Source organism: Dromaius novaehollandiae, chromosome 5, assembly GCF_036370855.1.
Source record: "Dromaius novaehollandiae isolate bDroNov1 chromosome 5, bDroNov1.hap1, whole genome shotgun sequence".
NCBI lineage: Eukaryota > Metazoa > Chordata > Aves > Casuariiformes > Dromaiidae > Dromaius > Dromaius novaehollandiae.
In genome coordinates this window covers 38,019,236-38,046,171 of record NC_088102.1, presented here as the reverse complement: position 1 = coordinate 38,046,171, position 26,936 = coordinate 38,019,236, and the positions used below count along the sequence as shown (strand labels likewise).

The window sequence follows — 26,936 nt, the reverse complement described above, 5'->3', positions numbered from 1 at the left end:
AAAAAGGGGAAAATCTCTAGATATAGAGGCTTTTTGTTCAGTACAGAACTTGGAGGACAATAAATCTGCAATGAAATCGTTCTGTGGGTAGGGGGCTATCAAATTTCTCTGTGATTTTCAGGGAAGATATATAGCATACTGGTTTCAGAGGGCCTCTTCTAGAGACTCTGCAAAGGTTGGCTGTCAGATACAGGTACTCAGATAACATGAGGAATTTTATGAAAAAATGGGCAGTCTGGTAAGGCGTTTTAATCATCTCACTAAATTCCATTCTATTCTCTGGCACTGTGTGAGATGTCTGAGTTTCCATACTAATCTAAGTTTAGAGTATATGAAACCATTATTTTCACATACCCCAAACTATCCTCTGAGAAAAATTATCTCAAAAGAGCATAGGAGATTCAAATGCACTGAACTTTTATAACATCTAATAATAATAATATAATATCAGAGTCAAGTTTACTAGAAAAACAATGAAAGTTTAATGGTTTAAAATAGAAACAGCAATAGGCAGAACTGCTATTAGAACTCTCAGTCCCCATGGTGCACCACATGAATGGGTTTACAGTGCTAATCAGAAGGAAAAGTCTTGCTTTCATGGCTGAGTGATTTGTTCCAATATATTCAGCACCAGCCATTGTCTGGAATAACTACCACTGGTCTGATCTGATATAGCAGCACTCAGGGTCACGTAATGCTATGAGCCATTACCAGTACAAGAAGAAACTAGATATCGGAGTGGAGGACTCTCTGATCTTTTCTAGCATGACAGACAACCAAATACTAGAGCAGATGGATGGACAGACAGACCTGTGGTTTGTTTCACAATAGTGATTATCTTAGCAACTAAACTGGCTAGCACAAGGTGCTTTCATGGTACATGAAGAAAGGCAGCCCCAGAAACCAGAAGCTTTCATAGCTCTGACCCAGTTCACATACCTTGAGTCAGTCAGCCCAGACTCATTAGTTTATGAGCCCCTTTATAAAGAGGAAATGGAAAAGACATTTCTGCTTTAGGTTAAAGCACAATCTGGATCTGCCCGCTAATACTTGTACAAAAGGATATTCGCTTCCATCTTGGAATATTCTATCTCATTGTTTCCTTGTAAAGCCTCATTTGTCTATATCAACCTGTCATTGCTTGTCTCTTGGTTAGATGATAAATTCTTGGTGGTGAATTTTTATTCTGGATTTACATGACTTCTGTGCTGTGGTAATACAAATATCAAAAAAATCTAAGGGAAGAACAACACTCCCAGACAAAGAGAGCAGGAAACCTGGTCACAAATGTGACTTGCTATTTGGCATGGAGTCCATCTTGTTCATGTCAGTGGTTTGATTGCCTCAATCCATTGTGCTCGCTCTGCTTTGGAGCTGGCCTGGATATAATAATGGATGTCATTTTTGGTGATGATTTTGAAAAGGTTGCCTTGCACATTCCCCTTCACTCCTGCAGAGAAAAAGTGTGACAGATGAGGAGAGTGCACAGAGGACTGCTTTTCAGCAGAAACAAAGCTTCGTAGGGAAGAATTTTAATGTAGTGAAAGAAAGGGATTAGATCTATATCTGTTTCATTATGGATAAGACATCTAAAATCACTGCGTCTTTGATTCCCCTTCTGCATTATAAAGACATAGTATAGACACACCTCTCAGAGACTAGATGAACTACTGTGTGTTATGCACCGTATGCAAAACATGTGCTATTTAGATCGTGAATCTTACTGGAGTCATACAACGGAGAGATGAACTCCTTACCAGTTCCTGCGGTAGATTAGACTGGCTCCTGCCCATCTTCAGGCTGCTCTAGCAGGGAGCTGTACTGCGTATTGCTGTGTCATCTCTCTCCCCCCTCTACCCCCACTCCCATATCTTTTTCAGGCTGTGTCTTTTGTGGGGAAATGTATTGCTTAGGAAGAGGAAAAGGAAACCAACTCTTAAAAGACGTCTTCAGAAAGATGCTCCTTATTCAAGATCAACACATTGTGCTTACTATAACAAAATTGATTACTTTAACAGCAAAAACACTTATTTGTGAGGCTGAGGTTCCAGACAAGTGTTAAGCCAAGCACATATACTAGCAGAACTGGTTTTTGTACTGTTGTTTTTAAGTCTCTCCTATATTTGGATTGTAGCAGATCAAAACCAAAAAGGTATTGGCATAAGTAGAGAGAACAGACAAAAAGGGATGGCATCAGGGGATGCCTCTGGGCATTAGGTTCAACAACATCCAAAACCAAGACATTTCCTCTTTGACTATTAACTCTGTAATATTAATCAATGTCTTGAGACAGTCTCAGAGGTCATCTGACTGAGAAAGGCCCATAAAAAGGGGAACACTCAAGATATGCAGAAATAACTCTAAAAATTCCTATCTGGTATGGGACAGCCCAACAGTATGGGGCTTTTCAATGACCTGCCTCCTCCCTTGCTTGCCACGTGAAAGGAAAGGCCAGCCCACTTGTGCACACATGCAATCCCACCCCCAAAAACTGTACTGCTAGAGAGTATATTTGTATGCAGGAAAGTCTGAAGGCTCATGCTTACCCGTTGGGACTCCATTGTCCTCCAGAGCTGAGACAAGACAGCCACGAAGAGAAAATCCACCTACTGGCCTGTTTTCTTCCTGCAAATAAAATGGAAATGAGGCTTATCTGGAAAAATCAGAATTATTTTCTAGGGCAGACCATTTATTTTTACAAAAGTGGAGAGGTAATGCCAATCTTTCTGGATCTAAAACATCCAAGTCACAGGAGAAGTCAGGACATGCAACTAAATTATTATTTTCCCTCAGTCTCAGAGATTTCTTTGGGGCTGGGAATGGTAGAGATCAATTAAAAGAACAATGGTAGTATAAAAATTATATACGTAAAACCTCTGTACTGTTTTATCAATAACATATTTTTTTTTAAAAAAAAGCTTCTCCCAGTTTTTAGCTTACCACTTTTCCCTGAGTCTGTGTGGGAAAAATCTGACCATTTTCACTAGCAGGTTAGCTCCCTTGTCTGATCGCCAGGCTCTGCAGTTTGAGTTTACAGCATTACAAGGGAGAGTTGTAATACAAAAAGACCTACAAAGAAATCAGCAAGAAAAAACGAACCAGCTCTACGAGCTGTTTTCACTGTTCTGCTGTTTGCCTTTTCTTGCAAAGTCACATGCAGCACTCCTATACATGTTCCACTTAGTGACCTGGTGGGGTTCGTGGTACCCTGTGCGTCTGGGCCTGATGGCTCCACGTGCCCGTCTGGCTCACTCTCATTGATGTTTATATCCAGGAAGATAAATTCTAATATTCCTTGAGCAGGTTTAGAGCTGAGTACTACAAATTCTTATAAACACTTTGGGATCAAGGAAGACCTATTCAGCATTGGAATAAGAAAGTAGAAAATCCCAGTAGCAGTACAGCCCCCAAGAGGTGAGATAATGGCCCCAAAAGACCACAGACCAGCAAGAATCCCTGCAGGAGCGTGGTCCCCTGCTGTGTGGACACAGCAAGAGTAATCTCAAGGAGATCACTGCCCCACAGCTATAGTAAAAGAGTCTCAGTGGGGAAAACACAGGCTGGAAGACACTAGGAGAGACAAATCACACAGGGACAACCTCCCAGGGTAAGGCCAGAGAGGTCCTGTTCCCCAGGAATGGGCAGAGGAACCCAAAAGGAGATTTAGGTGAGAGAAACAACATTTACAGCATAATTGTGTATTATTATTATTATTATTATTATTATTATCATTATTCCGTAGAAGGGTTTTTGAGGAGGCCAACTCCCCACTCACATACCTTTGTGGGGTCGTAGTAGTGCAAGAAAGCAGGATCAGCTCTCAAAACAAATCTCCTCACCTTCCAATTTTTCCTTTTGTGCCCCTGTAACATAGAAGAATTAAAAGTTACCACCAGTAAATACCTCCTGCTGCAATGGCCATTTTCCCGCAGGCTGTAGGGGAAGCCTACATAGGTACAAAAATTAGAGGATTTGGAGCCAACAGGGAAAAATCTTTTCTGACATCTTTACAACTCCCAGGATTTTCTTCTTAACATCCTTTATCATACACCGATAATTTTTCACTCTCTCCCTTTCTTGTGCTGAGTACCAAGAAAGGGGAGTGAAAGGAACAAGCAAATATATATGTGATTCCTCCTCCTAACTTCAGATTAAATACAGGGCTTGGATTAAAAAGATATGCCCTGCATGCTCTGAGGGCATTAAGAGGTGATGGGTGCTTTTGTGTCTCTTTACTCTTTCCCTGGCAGGTGCTAATGTGCAGGGCACACATCAAGCCTGTGTCAGGGCCCTGAAAGCATCCCCTGGCGGAGGTCTGGACTCCAGGCTGGGGATGAGGAAGAGCTTGAGCAACACCAAAAACGCAGCTCATGGTTCAAAGCTCTAGGAAAAAAATGCAGGGGTGCAATAAGGTGGGGTTGCCTGCTGCAGGGGCCTGGGTTTGGCTTTGTAATGTTGCAACTGATGCTCATTTTAGAAATGAAGTGTTGCAGACTGCGGGTGGGATCCTGCAAACAATTACCCACTAACAGGTAATTACACTCAAAGACAACAGGACTCCCCCCCACCAGAGCATCTATGTGTATATGAGTGACTGCCCACCGGTTAATGTCTGCTTCATGCCAAAGTGAATCCATTCAGCTTTGAAATTCAGCTGTGGCGTGGCTGAACATCCTAGCTGCTTACATTACCCCGATGGGTTAGGACAGAGCAGAACAGTGCATCTGCTTGGGGGTAAATATAACAACTCTGGTGGGATTTTGAGTTTGAATGGGACCCTTGCTTTTGACATTATTTTATATATTTCAGTATACCCTCAACATATATGGTATATATCCCATTAATAATGCTGCAGCAGCAAGCTCCATAGTTCACTTTATGACTAGATACTCTTCACTACATTATATCTGATAGCAAAGCTGACAAGAAAGTTCTCTCTGTTGGCCATAATTTTTCAGCAATGCTCCTATAACCCATGTTTATTCTCCATGCAGCCGTAACAGCTGTCATATTTCTTGTTTCACAAGGAAAGTTCAAAGACTGTATTTACCTGTTTCACTAAATAGCCTTGTTTCACAATTGTGCCACTTAATTCACTGATATTAAACTGCAGGTCTTCCTTGGAACTGTTCTTTTTCTTATAGCTCTCAGCCTGCAAATGGGGAAGAAGATAGTTGCACTTTTAGAAAATCTAAACACACTTCTAAGTACAAAGTTCTACTGTATTTTGTCTTCCATGGAGCTGTTTTTAGCTCATTTTTTTCCTGAATGAATACTACTCTGTAACCCTGCTGCCCAGGTCAGCAGTTCTGAGATTTACAAGCAATGAATTACAGCCATAAAACCTACACATGCACTGTGGCCTTGACTTTTAGTAGAACCACAGCATGGTCCCCGTTAAATGCAGACACAGCAGTGCTGAGCGCTGCACCCCTTTTTGTACTTGATTACCTAACCTGGAGATCCCTCCATATCCATGTAGTTTTTTGTCTCCAACAAAAATACAAGCCTTATTACTATTAAAAGCCCAGAGCTGCTTCTTTCGTGTTTTTTTTCACCGCCTGCCTGCTTTGCCTTTTGGTGCCTGCTGTGCGTGTGTCCCCTTTACCGCTGCTGAAAATCAAGGGACAAAGGGCAGAGGAGGTGCGTCCGTTGGCAGCCGCATCACTTACAAACATGTACAGTGCGGTGGAGTCGTCGAGGAACTGCTCCGACAGGTCGCTGTAGCGCGTGGCCTCAATGCTGCGGGCTCCCACGGGCTTGATGAAGTTCTCCTCCATCAGCATGGAGGCCAAGGTGACGGCCTCGAACCGTGACACAGCAAAGCTGCTGGAGATCAGCCAGTCCACCAGTGCAGAACCTGCAGGGAGAAGGCAGCTCAGACCAAGACGACATGCTCTTCCATGGCGAGACAGCTGGTCTCCTACCGCACAGGCCTTCTTTTGCTGAAACTTTTTGGCACCATAAAATAGACTGTCAATGAGGTACAAGTTTGGCCAGAAGTGTGGGGGCCCTATATGTGCTTGCATACATCCATAGGGCAAGACAGAATGGCATTGGAGAGCTTGGCTGCATCAGTACTTTCCACTGTGCCACAATCAATCCCACCATGAAGACAACGCGATAGCTCCCTTTTCACTGCAACATGGCACACTGGACGCGAGGAAGCTCTTGTCTGCAGCACACGTACCTGAAAAGGTCTCTTTGTATCTGTTGCCTTGCTCCATGTTGGGGGTCAGCTTAATTCCAGTGCTGCTGTCATGCATTTTGTCCACTATATGGCTGTAAAAGAGAATGGAGAAGAGTGTTACCCGAAGGGAAAGACAGGCAGAGACTGTCATGTACCTCTCTCAGCACCTGGGATGTCCTAGTGGTTACTGACATAAAGCCAGGAGACAGCCTTGATACTCGCCTGAAGCTTCCTCCTAAGTATGGTATAGGAAAACTGCATTCTCCCAGTGCAGAGCACTAAACAAGATGCCTTACTAAGCATGTCTCATTTTAAAGCGCTCCACCCAAGCTATAGTCAGCTTCCATTTATCATCTTCTCAAAACAAATTAAATTCACATCAATTTTCTTAGTCAGTTCTCAGTTTCCTCTTGTTTAGCATCACGTGCCCTGAAATCCTTGCCCAGATTTTGGCTATCAGTCAGCTTTGACAGCTCACCAACACATCATTAACAAAGTCATCTACGAGTCTTTCCTTGATGTTACACCTTCCAAGACGATGCATTGCCCCAATGGGAACACTTCTGCAGCAGGACTAGGACGGCCTCAGGCCAGCCGTGCGGAGCCTGTGCAGAACCGTGTACCCGGAGCAAAACGATGGTCAGGAAAAAGTGCATTCCTGCACCCAGGCAAAACGCAGGACTGAGCAGCCCTTCTGGCCATGAGGGAGTGGATCTGGGCAGAGAGGAGCTCCCCTCGAGCCTCCCCACCCTCCAGCTTGGGCGCTTTGTGGACTACAGCAATAGCAGAAGGAGAAGGCATTTACACTTACTGGAGACTAATATTCGCTAGCAGTTTGAAAGAGTTCTTCATTCTGTGAAGCTCTTGTACCTGCACTGGGTGGCCAGCGTGAATAGCTCCGGTAATGTCCAAAGCCCAGGAGTCTCGCTCCTCTCTGGAGCAACACTCAAGGAAATAGTCTGTGTTGGTTTTTGTCTTCAGTTTAATAAGGAGCTGCAGAGAGAGAAGTGCAAAGCAGTCACAACATTTAACTAATACCCTCCATTCACATTTTGCTTCTTTTAGCTCTAGTCAAGTGAGACGAGTGAGGGGAGGGTATGCCATCCCACCTGGGCAGTACCAAGCAGTTCTTGGCCTGAAGGATGCTGGGCACAACTCTGCTTTTTCTTTTCTTTTCTTTTCTTTTCTTTTCTTTTCTTTTCTTTTCTTTTCTTTTCTTTTCTTTTCTTTTCTTTTCTTTTCTTTTCTTTTCTTTTTTTTTCTCCTAATCCTTGCTTTTTTAGTTCCAAGCACAGTTTGCATGCATGGAGCCAGTGGTACTCAAGAGAGCAGACTGCCTAGACACTGGATTACGTAGGAGTCTGCTACCGACAATGGAGTTTTTCACATCCAGATCTTCTCTAGTTTCTCAACAACTAAAAACTCTCACTAGGCTCATTCTGCTAAGAGAAGTCTTGAAATAGTCAGCAGTTCACAGAGTTATCTCCCTGCTGGCCCCGTTCAGGGGAGTTTGCATTGCTGCCACCAGCCGGTGACCAGAGCAGCACGGGAGGCACTTTCCTCTGCAGAGCCCTCGTGCTGAAAAAATTTCTACAGCAGCAAAGTCCCACTGGAGAGGGAAAAAGGCGCCTGACCTGGCTGCGAGCCCAGGAGCACACTGTGGATATGGCTGGGGCTCAGGGCAACCACCAGGGAAGACAAGGTAGAAACCTCTCTCCTGCTCTCTTCCCCTTCTCCTCGGGGTTTTGCTGAGCTGTTCATGCCCTCCCTCCGCACACGGCTGGGCTGCTGCATTTTCATTTATTCTCCCCTCTGCATGCGTGTTTTGTTAATGGCCGTGCCCCTGATTTGCAAAGACACCATGAGAGGATTCATGGCTAGGCCTGGTTGCACTGCTAAGGGTAGCTCACTTTTGGCTAGGCCCAACCCTGGAAAAACATACCCTAGTGATATGGTCACAGAAATCAAAGCAGGTAGGAGAAGAGGAAAAGACTAGGGAGAAATTAGAGAGTGGGTGTCACTGAGAAGGGATATCTTTCTCCAGTCATACCGGTCTGTTCTCATATTCCAGGCACGGACAAGTAATAGTGCAGCCATCCAAAAGGATCCTGCCCTTTGGAGAAGGCTCCTTCTTGCCTCCTTCAAGTTTATAATACAGCAGCTTATCTTGAAGCAGAACGAACCATCTCACCTTCCAGTTATGAACAATATGTCCCTAGAGGGGAAGAAATGCACATAGCTGCTTTTAACACAAGCATTGGAGAAACGACCGTGTTTTCTTTTTCATGAAAATGCCACAGACAAATAGGAACCTGGATGAAAAAGATCTTAAGGAGTCATTGTGGTCCCCTGCTCTCTGAAATACACATTTCAGTAAGAAAATAACAAAGTTACATTAGTATAAAATCATGCAGCAAGAACAGAAAGATGCTGTGCTCTTTCTCCAGCAGGACATCATCTTTGCTGGCAAGAAGTTTTTCTTGCAAAAGCTCGGGTGAATGATCTTAAAAGTCTGTCATTTAGGTCTGCACCTACCAGGTGGCAGCGCCAGGCAGGACCAAGGCAAACCTCGAAATCCATGAGAGCGTCATCATCTCAGCAGCATCTCCTGCAGACAATTTCTTATCTCTGTGGACCCTGGGTGGTGTCTGATATCTCCACATTAGTTTCATTCGCTGTCATTTTGGTGTGACTGTAGGTGCCAAGTGGGCTTGAGAGCGCTTTGTTGGGTGGCTTGGCTTTTTCTTGCTTCCCCTCATACTGCTGATTAGGGGTTTATTTCTATCAAAGCTGCCTCCAATCTCCTGGAATAAAAAACTCCCTGTGCTACTGTTTTCTGTCTGTAGGGGAGATACCCTCTCCAATTGCAAAAGGCTAAAGGAAAGCTGTGAACAGTCAAATGCCTCCTGGCTTATACCAGAATACAAATAAAAACTCTTTTTTCCCCTCTGTGAATAGCGGCAGCCTCCAGCTGTTTTTAGCCCAGCTGTACGGGAGAACATGCTGAATGAGGGCTGGCACCGACAGGCCCAGTCCTGTCCTACACTGTCAGGTCCAGCGTTGCGGTGCAGTGGAGCTGACTTACATTTCTACAGATGACGGAGTATTACAGTCAGCGAGTGAAGCGCTCGGCCCAGGCAGCTTCGACACCTGGAAGAGGGTGGGGACAGCTAGAAGAAAGGAACATGCAAGGTCCAGTTGTGGCAGGAATCAAAGCTCATTAATTCTCTGCGAGTAAAGGGGAAAAGCAGCAATTTCCAAGAAAAGTTGGGGTCATTAAATTTATCAAATCCAGGTCACTTTAAATCTAATGTCTTCTGGTCTATACTAAATACAATTTACCTAGCTTGGTCTTATTCTCTTCTTCCCTTCATCTTCCTCACTGTCTTTTTCACCTGCTGTGAATGCCATTGGCCATTTTTCATCTCAATACACTCTGTTATGGCTCTTTTCTTTCCTTTTTGGAGTTTTCTTCTGTTTCAGGAGGTGGCATCTTATATTTTATCTTTTCCTGTCTCTTGTACAGTTCACTTCATACTTACAACACATTCAGCTACTTATAACACATTTAGATGTTCTCCTTGCTTCTGCTGTCTTCTGCTTAACACATCTCTGTGTCCTTTTATCTGATTGCACCCCATCCTCGTCGTTTTCTGTGGATGCCTTGTTTCCTTCTCCTTCAGTTTCCTTTCTCTGTCTTCTTTTCTATCTCCTTCCTATTAAAGTGTATTTCTCGGTGATGTTGTACAGCCTCCTGGCAGTTATAGTCCAGTGTGCAGACGCCCTGTTCCTCCGATGGACGGGGTGCCTTGTCTTCCCTTATTGAACTCGGTAGTCATGCAACAGCCACAGAGTCCTGCTGCCTTTCCTCCCGGCACTGGCAGCTTTGCTCGCCGGAGGAAGGGAACATAGTGACCAGCTCTGGCCACGGCCGTTCTCAGCGCAGAGCCTGGCTCCACGTGGCCCCCGAATGGCCACCTGGGAGCCCTGCCAGGAGAGCTCCTGAGGAGGATTACCTTCATGCTAGCACCAGAAGCATTGCTACATACTGTCAAAAAGCATTTCCCAAGGCGTGGTAAAGCTCTGAACAAACCTTTCAATAACATTTTTTGAGTGCAACTAAAGACCATGAAGTTAGTCGTTGGTATTAAAAGACAGAGTCTTGGTACTGAAAGCAGTTTATGCCACCAATTAAGTTGCCCTTTTGAGTCCCAGCTATAACCTGGTCCTATAAGGGAAGTTTAGAAAGGGATAAGTGGTGGGAAAGGCTGAAATCTGTGATGCTGTCTTTCAGCTGTTTTCTCCATGTTTTGGCTGAAAATTTCTTACAGACGAGCGTGAGGGGCATGGAAGAAGGAAGTTATTGCAACCACATTTCTGCATTTAGTATTGCTCTGATCCCCTACAAAAAGGGTACCCTGTTCCCCACCCCCTCGTATGCACTGAGAAACCCTGCTCAGCTGGCCCCCCTAAAGGAGGCACAAAGTATCTTAGGAGACCGTCAGAACACCTTCCCCCTCTCCATCCTCCCATGGCCACTTCCACCGGTGCCACATAGCCTTTTGCCAGGTATTTTTTTACGTGCTCTTTGCAGAGGTGTGGCCTAGGGTGCACACCTATTGCCTTTCTGATAACTAACTAATTCTGCTAGCTAGTTCACTTTTCTCCGGGTAAACACTGGAAGAGGGAAATCAGGGTGCGGGTGGTCAGCACCTGCCACTCCTGCAGCTCGGCCTGTGTCCCCCAGGCACCGCTCAGAGCCTCGCGACCTCCACGATCTTCTTACCGCAGGGCAGGCAGGAGCCTTCCAAAGCCTGAGCTCAACGCACCACCTCGCCATGAGCCCCGGCTCCGCCAGCTCCCCAGCTCACGCACGGCAGCTGCTTCCATACGTGAGCAGAATCGCAGGAATGAAACAACGCAATGTGGCTTTTCTCCCTCCAAGAGCACTCACCCTTTTGACGAGGAAGCCCTCCTTCAGCACCCCACCTGCTTCCTGCATCGTGGCCAGCCGGGCGGGAGCTGAACGCCACCCGCGAAGTGCCGAGCCCTTGCAGCCTGTCCCTCTGCACACGAGCAGTTTAAGAAAGCGCATTTTCCTCCACTACCCTCCTCCTCAGCCGTGACGTACTCTCCCTTCCCGGATTTTTTCTCCCTTTCATCCTAGTTATGAGACATTAGTTAAACATTGAACTGGCTCTGATACAGCACCTGCCCTCAGGGAAGTAAAACAAGGGAAGTTTAGAAAGGATTTCAAAAGAATTACACAGAATTTAGTATTGTAAAAAAGCACCACTGGGTGCGTAAGCCGATATAAGGAGCAGCCACATGATGACAAATCAGATCAGACACGTATATTGCATGGGAGGGGGAAGCAGAATTATAAAACTGCATCTGTCAAAACTTCAGACGGTTCAACTATACAGCATAAAATTTCTCCTGCAGTGAACAGCCCTTATGGGGCACTATAGACCAGGACACTGCGAGTGTAAAGTAGGATGATTAAAAGGAGAAATTTACAAGCCTGAAAATATATTTTCTTTTGCTAGAAATTTATTTTACCCAAGGGGCCCAAAAGCACCCCAAACCGCACTCTACTTTCAGTGGTCCCTGGAGACACAAGCCAAGATTCTCAAATACACTTACACTTAGGAACCTAAATCCATATGAAAGCAGCTGTTACTGCTTTTAGGAAAAGTTTGGTCAGTGAACACCCTCTGGTGATTTCTTGGAACTACTGAGAACCTGTGAAACACAGAGTGCCTTTTTTGTGCCTGAGTATAAGCGTAGAAACCTGATTGCAGTCATTCATTTCTGGAAACTTTAGCCATAATATATCCATTTTGACAGGTCTTCATGAAATAAGCCAGTAATGGCCAACAGCATTTCAGTCACAGTTGCTGTTCAGAAGGAAGAGCCTTGCCTGTACTGTTAGCATTTCCTGACTTGTATCAGAAGTAAGGTGCTATTTGTGGATAAAGCTAAAGACTGTGGTAAGAAACATGATGTAGAAGATAACAAATCAACAAGAGCTCCTGTTGCTATGCAAAGAGTCCAGAGTCCTTCGGTGAGACAAGTTGACTCAAGCATCTCTCCTCAGTCTTTGTACACTGGATCAAATTACTGGTGACACTTTCATGCACTGAGGAAAAGGAACAAACAAACTTATCTTTATATTATTTTTCTGACTTTTAATGGGGAGGGAGGAAGACGAAGGCACTGAGGAAGGTATTCAAACACAACCACCTACTGGAGACTAGGCAGAGAGAAATCCCGCACGAATTGTGAGAAAGACAGTGGGTGACCAAACACTGTTTGTACTTTGAAGTTACAAAAAACAATAGCTATATAAAGGGAAAGCACTTTAGTTGAGATTTCAAAAGCAGCCAACCCATGCTGCCGGTAAGTACACAGCTCCTACTGAACTCCCTTGGCCACTTCGGAAACGGCAGGCAGCCACATGACAACAACCTGCAGAAATTGCACCAGGTATGTTTCCTCTTCAGTCCATCTAAATTGAGTGCAGTAAGTTTAATAGAGCATCTACAGAAGTTGTTTTAATATTTTGTTGCTGTAGGTATGTGAGTATTTTCAAAGATATCAAAGGAAATTTTTGTAACAAAAAAAGGTTTATATGATTGTGGCCTTAAAATGAAGAACCAGGCTGAGTGTATATTTTTAATTAGAAGAACAATCTGTCTGTGTATACACATAAAAGTACGTATAAATAAAAGTACACACTCAGAAGCAGCATCTTGGGGAAAAAGCAATATAGTCAGTAGAAAAAGAAAATAAAGTAATTTCAGCTCACTAAGTGTTCCGTACATCAGAATTAAACTCATCCCTCTGCATACCAGCAGTGCCCCACCAATGCTAAACTTCAGGAAAGAGCTAATAATATTTGGAATAATCACAAGAGCAGGTAAGCAAGGACATTAGCAATGCTGCATCAAGAAAAAATACAGTGACCCTAAGTACACCAAATGTGATTACTGTGCTTGTGTCCCAGACAGGAGCTCTTTATATAACCAACTCCAAGAGTACAGCGCTCCATCATATGGAATTTGAGGTTTGACTTTGCATTGTTCAACTTGCTACTGCAGGCAATGCATAACAAGGTGGGTAACATAACTTCATGCTAGTGAAGACAGGCAGAAGCTTGCAGGGGCTCTTGCTCAGACAGTGATCTCAGAATTACACAATAACCAGTCCTTGCTGAAGACCTGAGTGAGCTCTTTTTTCCATGGTGCAGACCACCCACAATTTTACAGATGTGCCTTGGCAGAATTACCACTAGCAATGAAGAATTTCATTGTCAAACTGCTGGTGAGTGGGGAAGCAAAAGTTGCCTAAGATGCTTATTAAAGAAACAGCCCAGGAATATGATTGCTTTTGTACTGACTACTTCTTATAATCTAGAACCTTCACTTATTTCTTCAGTGCTTTGGATAGGTATAGCATGCCTGCATGTGCATGCACACACACACACAAATCCCCTCTCCTTTCTCCTTCTGCAGAGGTTAGTCAAGGCTAACAAACTGCCTGTATGTTTATGGCCCCCTGGGATTAAGTACATGCGGATCTCACTCAGACAGAGGATGTGGGAAAAGTCATTGCAAAGAGAGTCGACACATCTGTGCTGTCAGACTAGCCCGTGTGCTGGGAAGGCGAGTTCTGGCATTGAGGTGTCTCCACTGAAAAGTGATGTATTCCCAAACACACAGATCTAGCAAGCTCTAGAAAATGCTATGAAGTCTTCTGTGGGATGTGAAAAAAATCACTGAAAGGAGGACTGTCCGCTTCCTCAGATCCATCTTAAAGTGGTGCTTTCCACAAGTTGGTAAGGCATTTTAACAAAAATACTGCATTAACTTCTTTTTTGCCTTCCATTCAAGGTGACCCCAAAATACTTAGTATGAAGCATACGGAATTTGCGTCAGGATGGCCAGGAAGAGCTGTCTGTAAACTTCAGGACCACAGAATATTATTCAGGATTAAAGGAAAGGCAGGCAACAGCCTGCACTCTGCAAGCCCTGCACTATTTCAGCTAGCTGACTTGACAGACACTACTGGTACCTTCCAGTTTACTCCTTCAAGAAACCAAGAACAGCTGATCAAAATAACTGGTCCAAAAACCAACTCCGGTTGCATGCTCTATAATGCCCATCTCTACAATCATGCAAGCAGCATCACATGGGGGATTATGTATATCCAGCTTTTTCAGACTAGATGCTTAAAACATTAGGACTTTGCCCTGCAGTGTAGGACACCATTAAATATTTAGTGCCTATAATACACTGGGGATGAAATAAGATGAAAATAAACCACATCAGAATAAAAGTGATGAAACATTTCTAGATAAAAGTGAAAGATAGTAAGGGTTCAAGAGTTCTCTATGATGTAAAAGCATTTTTAAGATCAACTATAGAAAAGTGGCAGTATTTGGAAATAGTTATCTGTCTAGACTCTAGAACAAAAAATCTGTCAGAAATCAAAAATCCAAAGTGCAGATTCTGCTACAGAGAAAAACATGTTAATTTCCCTGCATCTAAAAATGAGTGCCAGAATCGCAGTACAGCAGGGAATTTTCACTCCATTAAAAAATCAAGCAAAACAACTCAAAAAAGCAGGGCGCACACTTTCTTTAGCAGTCACTGTTAGCCCTAATGAGAGACAGAAGCCCAGACTGTGTGCTTGATCTGATCCAGTATCTGTTTTTCTGCATGAATCCTTAACAGATGTTGTAAGTAAAACTGTTTTCAAGCTGTCAATCTTACAAAATTAATTTGGGATATGAAAGTCAGGCTGGGATCCTTACGATTAATGCATCAAAATTGACATAGAACTGCATGTATCAGTAGGTTGAGGCTCTAGCTAGAATTCCTGTAGCTACTGTACACATTTAGCAAACTGTTGTCTAAGTTACTAACAGAAATGATGCTCACCTATTAACCTACTGATAGAGCTCTTAGCGACGACACCAACCATATCACCCTGGCTATATCCTTTACTTAAAGAGCAAGAGTCGTTCATTTTCAGTGCCTTGCCTTACTGCATTATTTTGGCATTCAAGTCACCAGGAGACTTTCATTTTTAAACCCCTTTTTTCTTTTGTCGGAGTACCACATACATGCCAATTGAATTGACAAAATTCAATGGAAGTCAATTCATTATTTCGGTGAACGGGCAAACTGAAGTTATCAGAAGTGAGCTTCTGCTAGAAACAAAACTTCAAATCATGACAGGGCTGTGGCACATAACTTCTAAGAAGATAGTAACTTGAGAACGTATAAAAAAAGATTTTTGTTTGCATACTCTGTGGTGACACACTCAGGTTTTTTCTGGCATTCCACAAAGATTGGAAGTTACTTAACTTTGAAAAATAAAAGGTGGGTGCATGTGAACTTCTCTGATAATCAAGCATGGATTGCAGTGTACAGACCCTGCGAGAATACCTTTGGTGTATTCTCTTCCACACCATATAGCAATCACATTGTTTGTACTATGGCAATATTTAGAATTCCCAGCTAAGGTTCACAGCCCTGCTGTTCATGCACAGGTGTATACTGCTAATGAACAAGGACAATTTTTCTCTAGCAGCACAAAATCCTAAGGGGAAAAAAAAAAAGGTGTGTAATAGGGGATGTGTCAATGAAGATTTAAAAAGCTGTTCGCAATTTGGAAATGTTACTTAAACAAAAACAACTCCCCTCCAATTCTCATAGACATGATTTTTTCCTTCAACACAGAAAGCACATCTTGTTTGTCTTCTTCAGAGAAAAGAAACTTAGCGGTATCTGTTACGAATAGCTCACTCTAATGTAAACTAGATCGAGGGTAAGCAGAGTGGAAGATCTTCAAAGAGCAGTGAGTTCTCAGAAAATAGCAGTATCTATTTGAAGTATGATTAAGTTAGTTAAGGCTTCCGCTATATCTCTCTATAGGAACGGAGCATACCTATATGTAATTTTTTATTTGTCAATTGTATTTACTGAAATGGCAACAACCTGTGTTTAGAGTTTCCAAGTTCTCAGGCCCTCAATGCAGATAAAATACAAAGGAAACTGCCTTTTAAACAAGTCTGCATTTACATACCTGCATGGTCCCACTCATTCTTGCCTTGATTTAAAACAAAGAAAACAAACAAAAAGCTTTCCATCTTAAAGCGAATCACTCACTAATCATACTCTGCCAGGTTTTATATTCATACTACTCCATGCGACAAGAATGAAAAAAAAAAAGCTTGAAGTTATGTAGCCCAAAAATTTATTGAATATTTGCTTGAATACATTCTGTATAGAACTGTTCAGCTTGCCTGGTTTTGGTGGTCCCAGGAAAGCTCACTGACAGATGCACTGAGCTGTAATCATCAATTTGGAACTGTCATATATGGAAGTGTTAAGGATGGATCTGTGGCCCCTCTCTGGCCTTGAGATTTGAGTCTTGAATGCAGCTAGACACCTTCGTTTTGAAGGATTCAATTTGCATAAGTTGCTGCATAAGAGCAAATGTTATTTAGGAGAGAATTTCATATATTGTTCTTTTTTAAACACAGTAAAATACTTGAAGTATTTGCTTTAGAAGTTTTCAATACTGGAAGCATTTGGTCCAGGGTGTTTGCAATGGGGTGTCTAATTTTTTTTCATATGCTCTGTCTTTATGTATTCCAGAATATTTAGTCTTCAGTTTTGGCTTCCATTTCCTCAGCATCGTCATCCCCATCCACTTCAGCATTTTCCCTCTCCAGTCTTTCCAACTGCCTTGCAAGCTCAGTCTCATCTGTGTCAGTAACCACCTTCGGCTGAAAAAACAGTACATACAGTAAAGTCATTTTAGGAAACATTATGTTTACTTTTTAGGTTGAAAAAAAGAAAATAAAAATAATTTGTTGCTCTGATCCTGTACAAAGAGCAAGAAATTAAATACTTTAAGTTATACAATAAAAACAGGAAAATTAGAAGATTAGGCCATTTGTTTACTTAAGGAGAAGTTCAGGTTTAATATTTTTAGTTTCATATTTTTTGCTAAAATGTCTTCTAGCACTACTGATCTTACTTTATTCTAATATTGGGGGTAGGGGGAACACATTTTTTATGCACTGTGTTCTTACTTCCATCTGCACATTAAAGACGCCTCTCTTCTCCTCAATTTTTTCTTTAATGACAGCCATGGCTTGATTCAAAACAGACAGCCCTTCGGTTCTCTCCAGCGTTGTAGTAGTCATCACATAACGAGGAGGAGCTATCAGATTAATCTATTGCATTGTGGGGGGGGGGGGGTGGGGAAGAGAACAAAGCACAAAAAAGCAAACTCAGTAACACAAAGCAAAAAGAAAAAATATCAAAGAGCAAAGTGAGCAACATTGTTCTGAATGTATAATCCAGAAAGAAACATTTTGCCATTACAAAAGCCCTTTCTAGAAGCATAAACAGACTGAAATAACACACAAGAAAGTACACAGCCCATCAGATTTCCCCCATTGAAAAGTTATTTTTATATAGTATATTTATTTAGAAAAATATGTTAAAGTGGAGAAAAAAATATTCACCCTGCAGATCAGTAAAGCAGCCCATCACATAATTTTGCAAAGAATTATGACGACTGTGACAACCAGTATATGTTCTTCTAAGACAATTGGATAAGTAAACTTTTTCAATTGAACAGAATAAACACAACTTCTTGAACTTGGGAAGCCATGGCCGAGTCATAGTAACAACTGTCATCACATAGTTGAAATGAAGTATGTTACATTACACACATACTATATAGAAGAACCAAGAAGCATGTGAACAACTTCCTGGCTTCAGCTACTTGACTGTAGCAGTTACAACTGCAAGCTACTATTAACTCAGGGCATCAGAAAACTTTGCTTTTGATTTCACTATCAAGATGGACACTTACTTTAATGGGCATGTTCTCCGTGGAACAGTTCAAGCCTGCTCTCAAAGCTTCTTTCACTGCATCTATGCCTTCGTAACCATAACAGGCAACCTCAATGTCTAAGACAGATAAATACAAATAAAACTCACAAACTTAAAGTTATCAAAGGCTGTATAGACTTTAAAGATTTTTATAGTTAAGCTTTTAACAAAGCTTTTTAGCAACAAATGTTCATCTACAAGAATAGCTTCAGTACCTTCCAGAACCACAGAAGTATTTCAATTTCCTAATTTGTAAGCTGAGGGAAAAAAAGTCCTGATAAATTCTCTAGATGTATAACATTTTACACAGTGCTTTGAAAATCCAAGATACGAAATTATACACCTTACACACCCATATGCACTCCTCCTTCCCCACCCCCCAATAAATTCAATACGAATAAAGTTGTATTTTACATGGAGAGAAGATCAAGATATAAAAGCAATAAATGGCAGAGAAAATGAAAGACCTCTTCAGAAAAAAAATGAAAATTGGGAAAGTGCACAACCACAAATTCAAGGAATTTATCAACCCTTATGTCAGAGGCATCACCTTAGGAGCATTTTTTTGCAGGGGAGAGGGATGGAGGAGAAGTTATATTAATATATCATTAAAATAATTATCTATTCTTTTTTGTAGGTTTTTGAAAGTGAGGGCACAGACTCATGTTGCTGGTCATATCTGTTATTTCCTGATTAGTCAAAAGGAAGATTTGTTTGACTATGTAGAAATGGTGCAAGGGTTTAACCTACACATAAAATTAGTCTCACTTCCAGGTGACTCACAATAACCTTCTAATTCTCAGCTATCACAAGTAAATTCATAGAAAAGTAAGAATCCTATCAGCCTCGTAACAAGGCTATAAGCCAATAGAAAGTTTCTCTATCTCCTCTGAAGACAAAATTAAAACCAACTTAGATAATTTGAATAAAATAGGCAAGATATACTAAATAAGAGAATAGGCCCTTCAAGTAATTTTAGTTTCAAAACTAATCAAACGATATTCATTTTAGCAACTTCATTCTGCATGGTTGTCAAATTCTACTTCCACATTTGAAGTCTATTTTAACTGATATGGTAAACTACAGTAATAGACAGAAGCATTTTTAATTACCTTACTTTTTGCACTCTGTTCTTCACTTCCGTCACATGGATATAGATGATCTTTTCTTCCCTCCACAGTAATGACAAGTGCTAATGCCCATCAATATGCCCTTACAGAGAAGGGGCTATTTCTTACTCTGGTTACAAACATTACTCTGCTATATTGAGTATCTGTTTAATGGCAAGTGTGCTTTTAAGCCTGTTCAGTTATATGGCTGTATAACCAGACTTACATTTTAAATTACACCTTCTTAAGTAGTGCAGTCGCACTTTCTCTGCCCACACTATGCTAGCAAGAGACAGAACAGCTCAAACTGTATGAATACATTAGTGAGGTGCTGGGCTTGAGCTAATATACCTTGCTGAATGTTTTGCAATCAACCAGCTGGGAATACACCCAGAGCAAACTCAGAACTATTTTCACTCATGAATGTGGACATACTCCTAGCCATACCAACAGAGATCAGTCATCCTGTCAGGGAACCAAAAAATTCAACGTTTCGAATAATGCAAAAGGTTGAAGAATGTTGTGGATTCAGTAATAACTATGAAATATTTAAACTGCTTGTGTATCAGTGCAATACGATAGACTGCATTATGTATTATGACAACTACTTTGTGTCCCAAGGAATCTAGAATTGGGCGGGGGGAACCAGACAAACAGCCCTGGACTTTGAAATAGGAGCCATACAAGCATTTTGCAAGCAATCCCTTGATTAAGATGTCTTAATTCTGAAAGAGCAGTTTCATTCTAGTAGAAACACCACTAACTGCAAGTTTTAGGCAAGTTTATAGTTTACAAGATACAGTAACTGCACATCAGTGCCAAGGCCTGTTAAATGAACGTCCAAAAAGAACTCACCAGCTCGAATTTTGACTGCTTGCGGTGTCAGACGTCTGTTAATATTGTCAATCAACACACGCCTCTCTTCCTCTGTCAGATCTAGACTATCCAGGATTGCAGGGTCTCTGAACCAGACAAAGTAATGTTACAGAAGTTGTACAAATTGGAGTAAGTAGTAACATTAACTTGTGGTACTATTTCAATATTCTTATGCATAATCCTAGAGATTTACTAGACAAATAAAATGGGGATACTTCTTAAGAGTCCATTTAAACACAAGAAGAAATTAAAGGCATCTATTTTCAAAATGTTTTTCCATAGAAACATTTATCAACAGAACAAACAGTTCATGTAGTCTGTTCCTGGAATGAATAGTTTAATTTAATTGTATTTTTTTTAAATCAAGAGATGGAATAACCTCTGTCCAGTTCCATATGTAAGTTATAGGTAGAGTGAGAAATACATCTAGTTTGGTGTTTTGTCTAATGTGAAGATAAGTCCATGTTGCATGAAAGAAAATCCACAATGAATCTAAGGTTTTTGAATTATTTTAGTGTTACTCAAAGGCACAATTTTTGTCTTTCTATAAGATAAGCTATCCTCATTCCATGTTATTCTTTACTCCTTTCTAACAGTAACCAGACCACAGACAGACATGCATCAACTGGCTACATTCCTGGCTCAAAGACATAGGTTTTTCAGATCACAAGCTAATAGTTTCAAATCTAAAGATCAGAGGCAAAGTCCTCTGCTGTTTAACCATATGAACTAGCAGTTCTTGTTCTAAAAAGTGGTGGCATTTCACTGTATTGCTGTATTATTTTTATCCAAAAATGCCTCTGAAACAAAGAGCATAACCTAAAAGCTCCTCACAAAAGGCTTCCCTGTTAGCCCTATAGCTGGTATTTTCAGTCTTGCCTGGGCAGAAGTTTCTGAACATTCATACCCTGTTCCCTGAGAAAAGAAATGTCCTGGTTACATTTTTCAAAGATAGGAGTTATGGTTCTCTGAAATGTGACACCAGACCACCTATGCTACTACTAGCATACAAACATTAACCAAAATGCTCCCCCAAAAAACAGAGGCACTTTTGGAGTTTGGTCTTTGCTACTAATAAAACATCATCTTTTGCAATTTTATATACTGAACATAGTATAAGGGACAAACAGACAGAATTCACAAACATGACATTTTTACACACTGAAAAATATGAATTTATATGACAGAGATGCTTTATTTATTGGGCACGCAAGTTCTGTTTCTTCATCTACAATCTATCCTGTTAAGCCTTCCAATTACAACTTTCATGACCTACACTAGGCATTCAACAAGTAGATCCTGAATGTTAATTTTTTACTTGAGTGTAAACATATTTTAAAACTTTACTACACGATCCTGCTGTGTGAAACCACAAAACACTAAGCCTCAGTAGTAAGAAAAGAAACAGTAAGTCAAGTTCTTAGTTATCAGAGGGCATGCTATGTCTTCAGCGGGCACTTCAGGAAGCTTATGAAGGCACATAGTTCTGCTCACCCTCAGCAGCTTTACACAACAGCACAATGGGCATAAATAAAAATGCTGCCCATTGTCAGAAATCTTAAGGCATCACGGGGTCAGCCAACCTTAGAATATTATGCTCCAATCTGAAAAGCAAGTGAGTAACAGATGGACTGTGTGTTCAGTACTTCTTCTGAATTAGAAGATTAAACAGTCGGTGTAAATACAGCCTTTGTCCTTTAGTATATAGTTGTTTAACTAAATATTTATCAGTTACAGAATGATCTGAAATTCTTTCTGCAGCAGTGTGCCCAGATTTGCTCTTTATCAGTAAATTTACTTTCATTACAAGGGAACTATTCCTCTATGGAACAAAACACAATCGGTGTCAGTGAGAATACAGTTAAGTTATTTCCCTTCCCAAAACAGAAAGAATTTTAAGCTAACCAAAAATGCTACTAATGGCCCTGGTTCTTGATACCAGTCTTCTAAAATCCTATCATTGCCACCTAGTGTTAGACTGAAGTTCATCTCTCACAGGCTTATGTACTATAAAAGAATAAAATCGGAAATGTTTAAGAAATCTATTTTTGGATTGCCAGTTCAGATTTTCATGAAAGAATCTTTAGAGGGAAAGCAAATGGCTTAGTAATTCTAAAAGCAAAGTGAAATACCAGATGTCATAAACAGTTAAAAGGCAATCCACCTCAGGGCACACTCCCCTAGTGTCACAGTTTCCAAGTCTTTCTGCTCATAGTTCCATTTCTAAGCTGATAATCCCACTTCCATTCTTTAAGTTTGGAAGCGTTGGTTAGAGAAATAACAACCCAACTTCTGATAGCCTTTAGAGAAGAAAAATTCAACTGGTAGCAGTGGAAGAGTTACAGTCAGCTGTGGGTAGAAATATCTTCAGGCACAGAACTAGATCTGCATAAGAACATCTGACTGGGACTAAGAACAAGCAAATTCTGACAGAGAAACCAAGGTCAGTGCTTCTTCTTTTCTGAGGGGAATACCACTTGAACAGTCAGAGAAACCTACTATAAGCAACTGGAGGGCTGAAATAGAAGTTGACTAGGCTTACTTGATCAGTACATACTACATACTGACTTTGAAGAAATGCACATTATGATGATGTAGTCCAGGAAGTACTTCTCTGCAATTATGAAGTAAATTCCTAGAAGTAAAAACATCCTTACGAGACTGCATGCTTGAATGCATCATAAGCACCATATCCTGGTCTTTTGTACTTGTCATCGAATACCCAGGCAGTTCTCTGGAACAGACTCTCAAGCTGCTCATCCTTAGTGTATTCCAAGACCTCAGCAACATGGCGAAGAATGCTGTAAACCTTGAACATAAACATATTTAAAAAAAAAAATTAAAAAGGAGAAATGAGGCTGTCTTATTCCAACTGTACACTCACATAATGACTCTTAATATGAGCTTGTACAGCACGCAATTGAGCTCTTCAGATTAAAGTCCAAAACCAAAATTGTTGATACAAAGAGACAGTGAAAGGAAAAAAAACAGTGACAAAGTGTTTTGATTCTAAATGCTGTAGGATGTTGCAATACAGTCTTCCTCTATATTTAGCAATAAGTTACATATTTTGTAAGCTCTTGGAATTCAGTATCAAACACACTGCATGAACCTGAACCTTTAGTGCACATTATAAAAATAAAATTACTCTCTCACGGAAAATGAAGCAGAAAATTGTATCGAACCATTAAACACAGTATTTTATTGTATAGAAAGAAAAAAAGTCATAATCAAAGTAATACTCAATGGGAAATATTTCTCAGGAGCGTAAGAGCACACTAACTGCAAGCTTTTCCAATGAAGTTTGTCCATAGCATGCTAAACCAGCACCTGTTTTTGCATTTTTGATCATTAAAATGTCAATTGAAAATTTATGATGCAAAGGGTGATAACTCATCTATCCGATAATCGAGAAGCAGCTTGCCAGAACATTCATAGACAGATGAACTGATTATATACGTGCATGGGTAAAGGAATATCAGAGCATGCCTGATAAATGAGAACAATACTTTATTTTCATATTAACTTATGTCTGTGCATTTTTGTTGTCCAAGAAAGCAACTGAGCAAACCACAATGCAACTTACAGTCTTCGATTTTGTGAATTTGTCTTCACATTTGATTGCTTCCTCTGGAGAAACTCTTCTTTTTGACAAGTCAATATAACCTACCAGAAGAAAAAACATTTTGAAAGTGTAAGGAGTATACAAACTTTACTCTTAAAATAAAATACAGCACATCCAAAAGTCTAAATGCTTCAATAGAAAAAGCATAAAGAACAAGGATATAGATTTTAAAAATGGCACTGAACAGTATTCCAAAAAAAGTAGCATGTCCTATATATATAGAAGATATATTAAGAAACTTTAGAGTCAAAGATTCAAATATTCAGAAGATAGGAAGAGAAGAAGAGACAAAGTTAAGGCTGTATGCACAATCCCAACTTTTAATCTTCTACAGTATGCACATTATACAATCATTACATAACTGCCATCCATTTTATAGTCAGGGTTGAAGCCTTAGGGCACAGGATGGACTGTGAGCTCTAAATGCTCATTATTTAGATTTTTTTTCACCACCTCAGATAGGTCTCATTCTCCTCTCCAGATAAGACTCAGGAAAGCTACACAGACATCAAAAGAAAATCCCACTTCACTATGGTTTGTTGACTAAACATTGACTTTAAAATTTGGAAGACCCACTTAAACAAATCTTTACTGGTGTGACTGATCTTCATGAACCTGATTCTCAGAGGATACACAGAAAAATGCTCAGAATCCAATGGTGAGATTATGCTCTTATTTTGTTCGAGTACGTTACATAAAAAACTCCCAGAAAAAAAAAGGGGGAAAACTAAGCTGCCCAGTTTATCTGCATTTCTCTTTATGATTTCAAACTTGATATTGCCCATAACATCCCAGAATACCTTTCTCTTTGTCAACCCTTATGACCACAACGCATTCATTCCTCCCAATGCGGATGAGTTTGTTTATGGAACGGATGCGTCTTCTGGATAGCTCACTAAGAAGGATCATGCCTTCAATGTTGTTGTATTCTAACAGGCTGACATAAGCTCCCATTTCAGCAATGGACCGAACGTTGACCATCACTACATCTTCCACCTCTGGAAATTTATGCTGGTAGAATCTACAGCTTAGTCCTGGCATTCTGTAATTGGCACAAAAAGAAACAAAGATGACTTAATTCACAGTACACCACTGATCTCTCCCAAAAACGTAGTAAAATGCAGCAAGGACTGGTGACAACAAAGAAGAACACTGAACTCTTTGGAACAAGAAATCGCAAACTACTTTAGGAAAAAGCTTTCAGAATTAGGCTTTCATAAGTACTAAGGTAAATTACTTTTAGTATTTTAATATTATCACAGGTTTTGCTAAGACAATCATCTCTTGCATGAAAGTAAAAAAATCTTGCTACCTAGTTATTATCCACTTGACTGTAACATGATGTATACCACACAATACAGAAGAGGCTTCATGTGGTGGAAAGGAGGTACAGCACTCTTCATTCCTCCAGATTCATAATACCATGTAAAATTGTAAAACGGATTTCAACAACAGGAGCACATAGCAGAAAAGAAATCTGCAGTGCTTAAAAAAAAAAAAAAAAGGTATCTGTAAGCATATCACAAGACAGCATGTGAAATGTTGAGAAAATAACAGGCAGAGTAAAGGTGCTATAGTACTGGGAAGGAAGAGACTCCATCTATCTCTATACTCCAGAAAATGATATTCTAAACTCAACTTAAAATATTTGGAATAATTCTCTACAGAGAGAGAAGCTTACAGCTCCAGAGGCCACTTTTCAGAGGTCAAAGGATGCAAAGACAGCAAAACAGCTGACAGAATTAATCAGCCCACTATGAATGAAGCATTGAACAGAGAACATCTCTGGAAAAATGGAAAAAACAAACAAAAAACCCCAACAAAACACACACACCCCCCCAACATACAGCTAGTTAGGATGGAAAAAAACCTGAAGAACAAAACAGGATTCTTTCATTATATATTCAAGGGCGACAACTAATGCTCCATAAGCATGCAGCGATAAGAAGAAATGCACACTAAGCCATGCAGTCTTGTAGGAAACTGCTTCATTTTCCTGATGAGAGCAATCCACACATGCATCAGTGCTAACCAGATTACCCTGATTCCTTTTGTCTATGCCTAGAAGCCTGATACAGAAATTTAAAATCACTCTAGATGTAGCAGTCTCTAAAACCAAGTCAAATATGTTATTTCTCCAAAAGATTTAGTTACCATTTCAAAGTTTTACTCCTGATCTTTACAGCAGTGCTAATGCATTCCATATATATGTAACACCAACTGCGACACACACATGGCTGCACAGTTTTGAAGACTGTGTCCACCCTTATTTTCATTGTTCACTAACTTTCAGAAAGGAAGAAATACAAACTAGTAACGCAATTATGAAAACGCTCTTCTAAAAGGTTTCATAGAACTCACATCATCTTAAATTCAAAGAACTCCAAAATTAAAAATACATATTTTAGTTAGCTTTCTAATCCATTTAGTGCAATTCAAATTAATCCTATATATCTATGTAGGAGACACAAAATAAAGATACAGTATAAAGCAACCACCCCCAACACTGGTAAGCGAGAATGGACAAACACGGCTCTGCACACACAGCATTTCAGCGCCCTCTCCGTGGTCGCCAGCCGTTTACGCTGGCCTCCTGTGGAAAGAGACCCAGCGACGATGCACTACCCGCGGCCCCAGGACTGGAAACCATCCCTCCAGGACGTCGGAGGTGAACAGGCAGCGGTTTAAATCCACGCTGTCGTTAAACGACCGCACAGGCCTCTGCAGAAACCGGTGAGATTAACTTCTGGTCGGAAACTCCCCGCGGCGGCGGCGCTGACCGGAGCCGGTGCCCAGGCAGGGGAGCCCCAGCCCCGAGGGCGGCGCGGGACCGAAGCGGGAGGGCCGCGGCCCCCAGGGCGGCCGAGAGCCCCGCCAGGCGCAGGAGCGGCCCTCACCGGCAGGCCGAGACGCGCAGCCCCCCAGGCCGCGGAAGGAGCCGGGCGGCTCCGGGGCCCCACGAGCCCAGCCGGACCCCAAGCCGGTGGCAGGCCGCGAGCGGCGCCGGGGCGCGCCGTTACCTGGCGACGGTCGGGGTGTCCCGCTGCCCGCTCGCGCTCCTGAGTCCCGCACTGGCCCCGCTCCTGCCTCAGCCTGCGCCGGCCCCTGCCGCCCCGCAACGCGCAGCCGCCAGCCCGCCCCGCCCCGCCGCGCTACTTCTCGCGAGACAGGCCGGCCCCACCCCGCCAGGTCATAGAGTCCCAGCGCCGAGGGGG

At 41.5% G+C, this 26,936-nt stretch overlaps 2 protein-coding genes across 3 annotated transcripts; both read right to left on the bottom strand.

Annotated features, from left to right (window-relative positions):
* Nucleotides 1–458: 458 nt before the first annotated feature.
* On the bottom strand, nt 459–11,326 carry PLEK2 (pleckstrin 2). 2 transcript variants are annotated; one of them, XM_026095876.2, is made up of 9 exons: nt 11,145–11,325; nt 8,241–8,405; nt 7,002–7,183; nt 6,191–6,282; nt 5,673–5,860; nt 5,051–5,152; nt 3,780–3,863; nt 2,547–2,625; nt 459–1,450 (listed from the first exon to the last, which is right to left on the bottom strand). In XM_026095876.2, the coding sequence occupies exons 1-9, from the start codon at nt 11,283–11,285 to the stop codon at nt 1,323–1,325; spliced, it is 1,161 nt and encodes a 386-aa protein (XP_025951661.2). In that variant the 5' UTR covers nt 11,286–11,325; the 3' UTR covers nt 459–1,322. The 2 variants fall into 2 exon arrangements, with proteins under 2 accessions (XP_025951661.2, XP_064368549.1); XM_064512479.1 differs by lacking the exon at nt 8,241–8,405 and having other exon boundaries at nt 11,145–11,326.
* A 5,113-nt stretch (nt 11,327–16,439) lies between these two features.
* EIF2S1 (eukaryotic translation initiation factor 2 subunit alpha) lies at nt 16,440–26,887 on the bottom strand. Its single transcript, XM_026095716.2, has 8 exons — nt 26,742–26,887; nt 24,522–24,763; nt 23,683–23,762; nt 22,754–22,905; nt 20,076–20,182; nt 18,092–18,189; nt 17,301–17,444; nt 16,440–16,991 (listed from the first exon to the last, which is right to left on the bottom strand). Exons 2-8 carry the CDS (start codon nt 24,760–24,762, stop codon nt 16,866–16,868), a joined length of 948 nt encoding a protein of 315 aa, XP_025951501.1. The 5' UTR covers nt 24,763; nt 26,742–26,887; the 3' UTR covers nt 16,440–16,865.
* Nucleotides 26,888–26,936: the final 49 nt, after the last annotated feature.